Here is a 10,953-nt window from a genome sequence, read left to right as displayed (position 1 = left end):
TGTTTTATTTGCTTGATAATATATAGGACAATCTCACTAGTTTTGTCTAGAATTGCTACTGTTCCAGCCTTTATTGGTATTTACCCTCCACAAGGACAAGGCTTTAAGCAATAGATGTATAATAACTCAAAGGTGCTCATAAAGGTATGTTTTTCATGGATCGGTTTACTAACATCTCACTGACATATAGTGATAGGTATACTTATCTACCATCAAAGGACATATCCCTATAAAATAGTTTAAACATTTCAAGCCTTCCTGTAGTTTTGTTACCTTGTCTGATATAGCACCATTACAGAGAAGACTCTTGAACAAATACAAGAGGCCTTTAACTGCTTCTATCAATATTGAGAGATTTTTGAAACAGTTGGCATTACATTTTCACTCCCTTACCAATACTCATATCAACACTATGTACTACTTACTCATTTGTTTAGGGCCCCAAATGGCCTGTGCTCTTCAATCACTGGGCCTAAGTACATAAAGGCTGCCAAAGAACCATGGATGCACTCTAGCTGATACAAGGCACTTGGCCAAATATTGATCACAAATAAATGCCTTGATAAACTTGCAGCATCATGTGTTGATTTTACCTAGCCCAAAATGCTTGATAGCACAGGTCTTTCTGTGGCTGCACTTGCAGTAGGTATATAGGTAACATGTTTTGTCATTAGCATGCTCTTGCTAATGCCTAAGTAGAAAAAATCTGTACTATGAACCTTGAGCCAAATGAAGCAGACCTATAGGAAATCAGCTGCACACTGCACTGTCAGTGCACAGACTTAGATGACAGGGATGATAATGCTTATGAAGTTGGTAATGGGTCAATAAACATTGAAGCATACATTGAGTTGGTGAAAATACCTCATAAGTAATCCAGTCTCTGTTTTATTAAACTGATCTAACATATGATATAGAATGCAAATGTGCTTACATAGTCACTGCATTAGCAGTTGAATTGTCAATCACCTAATTCCCTAACCTTTACATCATTTTCTATTCAGCCAATTTAATCCAGACAATCCTCACAACCTTTCTGAAGTTCTGCTCACTCATTGTCTCCCAATATGACAGGAAAATAAGTGTTTTCAACTCCACATTCAACTTCACATTCAACTCCACATGTTTGAAGTTCTTTGCCCTAAGTGATCTAAGTGATATCAGGGGCATGCGTCATGAGTATATCCAATGTGGGGAAAGAAATGAGGGGTATGAATGTTACATGAGTGCTAACTTTTTTCTTTTGTATATAGGGCTGAATTATACCCATGTGTAGTTATGAGATGGTTAAATATCATTGGAGATTCACCTGATGAAGACACTGGATTGTGGATGGTACAGCCTGCTCATAATACCAACAACCCCTCCCCCCTACCTCTATCAATTCAATTTCCTGTGCTGCATGCTTTGTTCCTGTATATAGTACTAACCTATTTTTCTGCAATATCAGCACCATCAAATTCATAATGTTTTCCACACATTCTATATTAACAAATACACAGATCACTATGCTTTTAAAATCACATTTTAGACTTTTTGCACAGTTCTTGCTTGTTATACTTAAATTGAACTTTTTTGACTTCACACATGAATTTGTTTGCACACTTTCTGATAAGTAGAAAAGCAACCTTCAAGGTAGTTCAAAAATCTTGTTCACAAGTATTAAGTAAAGTAAGGCTAAATCAGGATCCAGTGAAATTACTGATGATACTAGGTACTATCTACAGACTCTCACAAAAATCTAGCTCTTGAAGTGCATGGATTCCAAGATGCGTGATTTTAAAGGACAGGTACAACCACTTACTAATAGCATGAGCTACATCTACACTACAAAGGCTGCTGCCTTGGAGTGTAAGATTTCTAAGGCAAACATTAACCATTATAGAGACTCATGCTGGGCCAGGCTTAGAATAGCCTATATTATAACTTGCTTTATTTGACTCATTACCAGTGTCATCCTATTATACACTATGCAACTCTAACTGTATCCCTAGTCAATTCTCTATATAGTGCATTACTTTTCTGCACTAGCCACTGCATTCCTGTGAGTGCACCTTGTGCACTTTCCCATGCTTGAAGTGCCCTATGTTACCCATTATCTAAAAGCTTCCATCTACTGTCCAACCAACTCACTGTGACAATCATGTTCAGGCTAGCCTGCTAGGACCCCATTCTGTGATGTATGACAAACCCTATCCAGTCTGCATGTCTCCTATCCATCTCCAATGCATTGGGCCCATTCGGAGATCCCATGCACTTGTCCTACCATATCCAGTCCAGTCCTACTTATTCCCACTGGTGCATAGTCAGTTATTTCTCATTACTAATTGAGTAGACAGCATTATTACATGGATTCTCACAAGCTGCAGTACCTCATGGCCTTTTACCTACACATCGTCAGATCCATGTTTTTGCTACTACTTTCACCTATGGACTCTGGACTTTCATGTAGTTAGTTGTATAGGATTGGGTGACCAGGATTACAACTACCACTTAGTAGGGGTGAGAAATCCCCAATACTGGTCACTCCATACCTGTCCTTAGAATTACCCTTGCCAATATACCTGTTTACCCACTCTCCTTGACCCAACACTATTGTCACTCATTCATTTGACATTCCTTAACATCTCCAAGTTAGTCCTGATTCTTTCTCTTCCTTTCTCTTACTCTCCTGCCATCTCCACATCTTCACACCTATGGACCTGATTTCCCACACATCAGACATTGCCCCATACCTTCAAACTTTTGACTCCTTGTGTAGTACTGATTATTGAACTTGACTAGACAGCAGATCCCTCAGATCAAATGTTCTTGCTTGCAAGTGTAGCAGCTGGGCAGGACTAGTATATATATATTGGCTAGGTATTCTAACAGCTATCTAGCCAAGTTGTGTTATCCACACCACCAGTGCATATTACTCTCTATTTTCATTATTCCCATGCTCTTACATAATTACCAATACTGTATGGCACCACTTTTTCTAGGCTAAGCAGGCATTACATAGCACTTACCTTACCTTAGTTCATTTTTACTTGGAAGCTGAGGAGGTGCTACTTACTTACTTAGAGACTACCTCATGAGTTTGTACTACTATAGAGAGTTCATTATGGGCCAATTAAGCTGCTTTTTTGTGCTTACTCTCCTGCAAATTTTCACTATGGAGAGCCTCTCATTTTCTGGTCTTGTGTTTAGTAGCAGTCCCCTTTAGGGTTAAATATGCTTGTTCTACAAATATATCAGCCAGGTGCAACACTGACCTAACATTTCTAAGGATTCCTATTTTAGAGTCCTCTTGTTGAACAACCTTCACCATCACCAATGTGACATAGAATTTTAACACAAGTGGGCCAAGAAGAAGTGTTATGAGACTGCTATCTGTCATATCCTGTATTCCAGACCCTAGATTCCCACACTTTTCTGATTATATCTCCAGTTCCTGTCTCTGACCTATTTCTTGTTCTTCCTCCATCATATGCTCCACACCTCAGCAGAATCCACACCACTATTAGTTATGCCTAAATTCTAGACTCCTGGACATCCAAAGCTAGCCTGCTTCCTCCACCTTCTATCCAATCCATGCTGAGCATATTTCATCCAGAAAGACATCCAGACTTTTCCTCTACCATGATTCCAGATGTCATATCCTGTATGCCAGACCTAGATCCCATGATATTCCCACGCCTTCCAGTGAAGGTGAGGACTATGAACTATGAGAGAAACTGACTACTACTAAGGAAACTCTACAGCAAGACCTGGATGCGAGATAGAACTTGACCCAAAGGACAGCTACTGAGAGAGAGTCCTTGAAATGACTGAGGGAGACTCTGAAACTGAATGGGTGCTAGAGGACATGTGAAGTGTGATTGAGATGTGTGCGAAAGTGCACATGATGGAGGTCTAAAGCGTAGAGGCATAGGCTACCTAGAAACTAAATCCAGTGAAGAAGGAATCAAGCTGGTGTGAAGCGGTCATGTCTAGGCAGGTAGTGCATGAATTCAGACTTTTGGGACTTTTAAACTTGCTCTAATGCACAAACTACTGCCAATACACAGAGATGGGGAGTGCTAGGATAGGGTATTCTAAAAAACTATAAGTCCCTTCTCTATATTGAGCACTAGGTGACACTTGTAGTGTGGAAGCAAAGTGAGTAGGTAGCAATATTTATATGTAATGGCACTTAAGTGTGAGCATGCATGTTTACAGTGCTGTAATCAGTCTGGAAGATATGTCAGAGTGATAAGAATATAATAAAAACACACCAGTGGACTTTAGTGAGGACATGGATGGGTGGACAAACTGTAGTGAAGGACCTAGAGCAGGCATGCGGGACATGCAAGTGCATTTGCATGTGCATGGCAGTTGCACATCAGCACATGATAGCATGAGTGACTTATCCTGAGGGTCAGAGCTGGAGTATCAGTAGGAAGGGGTGGTGTATTGTCCTATAATGGCCATAAAGAGGCACAAGTCTCTATACCAGACCTACATCTGGACCCCACCTCCGACTCATTCCCAGATCCCCTTCTACTTACACCTCAGCAGGATTAGCTCCCCTATAGAATTACCCCTGAGCTCCAGACCTCCAGATCTTCACTACTAGCCTGATCTGTACACCCCTATCCTGTCCACCCTATACACATTCTGTTTAGCAAGACATCCAGACTTTACCTCCTCTTGGATTCTAGACTACATCCACCACCTCACATATCTCAGTCCTGTTTCCACCTTGCCTTCCAGATCCCCAGATCTCCAGACCTATTCCTACCCTCTGTCTGAGATTCTGCACCTATCCCCATTTAGGCATCTCCACCTTTCTGGTTCTCGGTTATCTCTGCTTCCATCTTACTGATTGATCCTTGTACTAGTTTCATCTCCAAGTTCATTTACTTATGTTCCATCTCACTTGCTAATATGTTTCCACATGTTCATACATAGCCTTACTCCATTGCTTACTGATCCTCTTGGATATCCTCTAGTATATACAGTGGCTCAAAAAACTGTCCACATGTTTTGACATTTTTCACTATCTATGATATTGTGTGAGAACAAACAAATGCCTCAAGGACATGCTTATACCACATTGTAATATGGCTTCAGGGCTTTCATTTGAGCCCTACACCGTGGGAATCGGTGGAGATATGGTGGAGATACAAGGCTCACAAAATGGTGACTCATGCGGACAGTTTTTTGACTCAAGTATTTTATAATAATAACCAGGTATTCTAGTATTTTGTATGATCTCCCTTGGCTTTAATTACTGCCTCTATCCTTCTAGGCATACTCTCAATCAATTTCTGGCAATCCTCAGCTGTGATCTTCCCCCATTCCACTGCTACTCTCTCCCAAAGCTCCCATACTCCTTTAGGGGGGTTTTCATAGGCTTAAAGCTTTTTCTTGAGTGTTCCCCAGAGATGTTCAATGACATTGACATCAGGAGACTGTGCTGGCCAGTCAAGAACATTGATGTTATGTTCTTCAAACCATTCCTTAGCTCTTCTGGATGTGTGCTTGGGATCATTATCCTGTTGGAAAATGATATCTTCTTCATCAATCCCTGATTCTGCCAAGCTAGGCAGCAAGTGGTCATTTAAAATGTCCACATACTGCTCAGCATTCATCTTCCCCTCAACCTCAGCAAGCATTCCCACACCATTCCATCCCATACAGCCCCATGCCATTAAAGAACCTCCTCCAAACTTGACAGTCTCATTAACCTCTCTGTCTGTTAGGCCATCTCCCTTCTTTTTCCATACATATACCTTCCCATCTGACCCAATCCTATTGATTTTGGTCTCATCTGACTATATAACATGCTTCCAGTCCTCTACAGTCCAGTGTTGATGAGCTAAGGCAAAGGCTAGTCTTCTCTGCCTATGTTTGATGGAGAGAAGAGGCTTTTTCTTCTTTGTTACTGCCTTGAGATGAGCTGCCTTGAGAACATTCCTCACAGTTTGTGAAGAGACAGGGGTAGTGATGGTGGAATTGATATAATAGGTGGCTTGGACAGCATTATCAGCCTTTCCTGTAGTGATATGTTGGATAATAGCCCTTTTGTCAGTAGAGGTAAGCTTGGATGGACATCCTCCACAAGAGTTTTCCTTGTCTGGGTGGCTTTCTTTGATAAACTTGGCCACAGTAGACTTGCATACTCTAGTTCTAGAGGAAATTTGGTGAGCAGAGAGGCCAGCATAAGACAGAGAGAGGATATTATCTCTTTGAGCAGAGGAGATGGTTTTCATGGTGATTATGACTATGATACATGAGATATTCTGGTTTATATAGTTAGATATAGTTATAAAATAACATAATGACACCACTTCATAATTTATATAATAGTGGCATGATTTATACATGAGTCATCATTTTATAAGCCTTATGTCTCCACCATATCTCCACTGATTCCCACAGTGTAGGGCTCAAATGAAAGCCCTGAAGCCATACTACAATGTGGTATAAGCATGTCCTTGAGGCATTTGTTCCTTCTCACACAATATCATAGATAGTGAAAAATGTCAAAACATGTGGACAGTTTTTTGAGCCACTGTAAGTAAATGAACTTGGAGATGAAACTAGTACAAGGATCAATCAGCAAGACAGAAACAGAGATAACCGAGAACAGGAAAGGCGGAGATGCCTAAATGGGGATAGGCACAGGATCTCGGATGGAGGGTGGGAATAGGTCCAGAGATAGTACAGTCAATATCCAGAGGTCTGGAGATCTGGGGATCTGGAAGGCAGGGCAGAAACAGGACTGAGATATGTGAGGTGGTGAATGTAGTCCAGAATCCGAGAGAAGGTAAAGTCCAGATGTCTTGCTAGACAGAATGTGTGTATGGTGGACAGGATAGGGGATCCAGGAATGAGTCAGATATGGGGTCCGGAAATAGGTCCGGAAAGCGTGGGAATATGATGGGATCTATGTCTGGCATATGGGATATGACAATCACCTATACAACAGTCTATCATATTTGATTCAGCAGAGGTCCATATTACCTACTAGGTTTAAGTTAAGCTGACAAAATATATACTTCTCTTTACTATCAAGAAGTGATCTAGCAAAGAAGTAATTTATTACCCTTTGGCCACCCACAAACAACATGTTATCAACCAAGAAGTAGAAAATCCATTGACCATGAACTTGAGGAGCTGGCACCTAAGTCTTATTGAAGTACAATTGTGATAGTCATTGTATCTCACCTCAACTTATATAAGACCCTCAAGTAGTAAGACACCACACCTTACTTGCATCAGCTCTGCATTGTGGGAACATGCTTAGTTGGCTTTTGCATGTTAGCATTCACATTTTTATCAGTTAGTTAGCTACCACTTAGTTGGCAGTTAATATCCCTTAGCATCCCTCAGCACAGTGCACACTTTTTCAAGCCATAGTCAGTAGCATTTGGCAATCACATCCTATCACCATCACATTTATCATTCTCATGCCCATCAGTATCAGCCATCATCCACCCTTAGTCTTCATTGCATTCCTAGCCCTTTGTGCACTTTTGCCTATTAGTGTGCGACTTTCCCACGCTTTGCGCGCCCTACCACTCTCTGTGCACACCTTCACCTCCATGCACGTGATTTTCCCATGCTTCATGTGACCTGTGGATGTGTTGCACTTGCTTCCCCTTGGGTCGAATGCACTTGCCTTTGCAAAGTATAGCAGCCTAGGCAGAGCTGAGACAACCACACATATACTCTGACTTGGTATCCCTTGTAGTGCCATAGCTTAGTAGTTGATTCCTTCAATGCTGATATGAAACAGGCTGATTGATTGGCATAACTATAGTACACAAAATGTCAGTGTCAAAGGGCTTGTGAGTTGAATGACTTACTATTTGATCTGGAGAAGGGGAACATCATTGAGACATGCAATGACATTGTGCTCCATCTACTCCACATCACAGGTTCATTGACTTGAACAATACCAGAATTTGATAGCACCCCAGTATTATTCTATAAAATTCTATTCACAGTGAAATTTTGGATAGAAGTTGCAGATATGACCTTGAGAAGTGATGTACTCTTTAAGCTGGGACTTGTGAGAAATAAAGTCCAGCTGGCAGAACAGAATGTGCTGGTGAAGGAATCAACTACTCAGCTATGACTCTACAAGGAATACCAAGTTAGAGTATATAGGTGGTCATCTCAGCTCTGCCTAGGCTGCTATTGTTACAGTCATGTCACCCCCCTATCTCTTTTCTTCTTACTTGTATTACGTCATGACCGCGTTTCCTTGCGCCATCATTAGACTGACTGCTTACCACACTGTATTACATCACGACCACCGCAGCCGTCGCTAGATGACTCATTTCCTTATCTCTGACTCGTCTCGATGATGTAGCTTCTCCTTATCTCTGACTTGTCTTGATGATGTGGCTTCTTCTTATCTCTGACTTGTCTCGATGACGTACGCGTACTGGCCCTAAAGCCAACCATACCTATATATAACTAGGCTAGGTACTTAGCAGATCTTCACTTTAATCTACTAGGTTTTCACCTGAACTATCCTTTGCTTAGGACCCCCAATCCTAAGTCGTCTGATAACCGATATTCAAGTCAGAGACACTCTCTCCAACTTGTCTTAAGAAGCCTTACATTTGTGAGGTCTTGATCCAACCGCAGACGTTACTCTTATCAAGTATCTGTCATTGCGCCAATCCTAGTTCGTCGTAACAGCTATACTTCACAAAGGCAAGTGTGTTCAACCCAAGGGGAAGTGAGTGCAACACATCCTCAGGTTGTGCGAAGCATGGGAAAGTCATGTGCATGAAGGCAAAGGCACATGCAGAGAGTGGTAGGGCATGCAAAGCACAGGAAAGTCATGCACTAATAGGCAAAGTGTGCAAGGGGCTAAGAATGCAATGAAGACTAAGGGTGGATGATGGCTGATACTGATGGGCATGAGAATGATAAATGTGATGGTGATAGGATGTGATTGCCAAATGCTACTGACTATGGCTTGAAAAAGTGTGCACTGTGCTGAGGGATGCTAAGGGATATTAACTGCCAACTAAGTGGTAGCTAACTAACTGATAAAAATGTGAATGCTAACATGCAAAAGCCAACTAAGCATGTTCCCACAATGCAGAGCTGATGCAAGTAAGGTGTGGTGTCTTACTACTTGAGGGTCTTATATAAGTTGAGGTGAGATACAATGACTATCACAATTGTACTTCAATAAGACTTAGGTGCCAGCTCCTCAAGTTCATGGTCAATGGATTTTCTACTTCTTGGTTGATAACATGTTGTTTGTGGGTGGCCAAAGGGTAATAAATTACTTCTTTGCTAGATCACTTCTTGATAGTAAAGAGAAGTATATATTTTGTCAGCTTAACTTAAACCTAGTAGGTAATATGGACCTCTGCTGAATCAAATATGATAGACTGTTGTATAGGCGATCCCTGTAAGATAGTATACAACCAATCTAGACTGGAAATACTATAGTTTTCAAAGGCAATCTTGAGGCCTTCACTTTCTTCATAATCTCACACTATTGAGACAGAAAGAGGGAAAACTCCTGCACTTCAAATCTTATGAATCTCACAGTTTGAGACAAGAAAGAAGAGGAAACAGTACATACTTGAATCCTGGACACTTGGCATTGCATCCTGCCTCAGGCCAGAGCACCCACTTGCAAATAATAACCTTCATTCCTTTGAACCATCCTGGCATTGTTTGGTGCTCCAGTGGGAAGTAGAAGTCCTGCAGGAGATCTCTGAATGAGCTGCTGTGTATTTTTGGCCCATTTTATGTAGGTGTCTGGCCTGCCTTTGACTGTTTTGGCATTTTTTGTGCAGATACCACATCAGGTGCGTGTTTTTGATGACTAGGTGCATCACTGAACATAAATAAACCAGTAGCAAAACCATTGGTTTTGCATTCAAATATATCTATTGCCTGTTCAACCTGGACAAGCAAGTCTTCAGCTGAAAAATAACCATCTTGATTTTTGCCAGCTTTGAAGATAATGCAAGCCTCCCTGTCAGTAGGTCACAGGTTTATCAGTACTAATCAAACAGGATTTTGAATGAATGACATACTCCTCCTTTAACCTTCCCCAGTTGAGTGTCACCATATCTGGTATCATCAAGGATGGCCCCTCATCCTTCTGCTCTGGTATTGCCTTATCACTAGAATGATTCCAGCAGTTTTTTGTTAGTCATTAGCATAGAATGTTGACTCATTGTGTGTGACAAGAACAAGGCAGAAACGAGACCCTTGAGCAACAGGGAATCCAGATGGACTAGTGAGGACATTACTATCATTATCATATGTTACCATGCACTTCTTGTATTCTTTCCAGCATTGCAAAAATTCCTCATGGTACTTCACTACATCCTCACACTCATGGCTGTCAATATACATCTCATTCCATTTCTTCCCATATTGCCAATCCAACTTATGGATCCATCTTTGTGCAGTGGCCAGTGAGATCCTGGTCTTCTTTGAACCAAGCTTTCCCTGGACTTCTGGTCTTGTGATATAGTCAACAATATATTGTGTGCATATGTAGTCATGCTTTGCAACCTCCATAAGATGAAGCTGAATGTCTTGAGCAAAATCTTTGTCCTTGAGGATAGTGTTTGAATAATGGCCATAATGATGAAGAGGGAGTATTTCATAGTGGAGAAAATTATGAATCCAAGTGCATATATTGTGGGCATGGCTCAATCCCTTGCCATGGGATTTTGCAACCAGTAATGAAGCTTCACACCATGAGCATGACAGTTTAGGATCAAGATACAGGTTGAGAGCACCTGTTGTGGCAAAAATGCAGGTCCAGAAAATCACATCAAGCTGTTTACTTTTTGCTTGGACTATCAGTTTTGCCTGCACATGTCGCAGTGTGGGAAAGTCCTTGTAACTCAGTGCATTAAGTGTAATATCTGTGAGTGTCTCTTGATCATTATCATGGGGGTACTGTCCATTCTGGAGATCTTGTAGCAT

General features: G+C 41.3%; 1 protein-coding gene across 1 annotated transcript; it reads right to left on the bottom strand.

The window, feature by feature from the left end:
* Positions 1-9,753: 9,753 nt before the first annotated feature.
* BJ212DRAFT_1299875 (uncharacterized protein) lies at positions 9,754-10,953 on the bottom strand (the record flags this gene model as incomplete). Its single annotated transcript, XM_041332931.1, has 4 exons — positions 9,754-9,985; positions 10,047-10,136; positions 10,223-10,763; positions 10,812-10,953. 4 exons carry the CDS (start codon positions 10,951-10,953, stop codon positions 9,754-9,756), a joined length of 1,005 nt encoding a protein of 334 aa, XP_041192832.1.

Source organism: Suillus subaureus (genome assembly GCF_016647635.1).
Source record: "Suillus subaureus strain MN1 chromosome Unknown BJ212scaffold_17, whole genome shotgun sequence".
NCBI classification, from domain to species: Eukaryota; Fungi; Basidiomycota; class Agaricomycetes; order Boletales; family Suillaceae; genus Suillus; species Suillus subaureus.
This window is presented reverse-complemented; position numbering and strand designations above follow the sequence as displayed.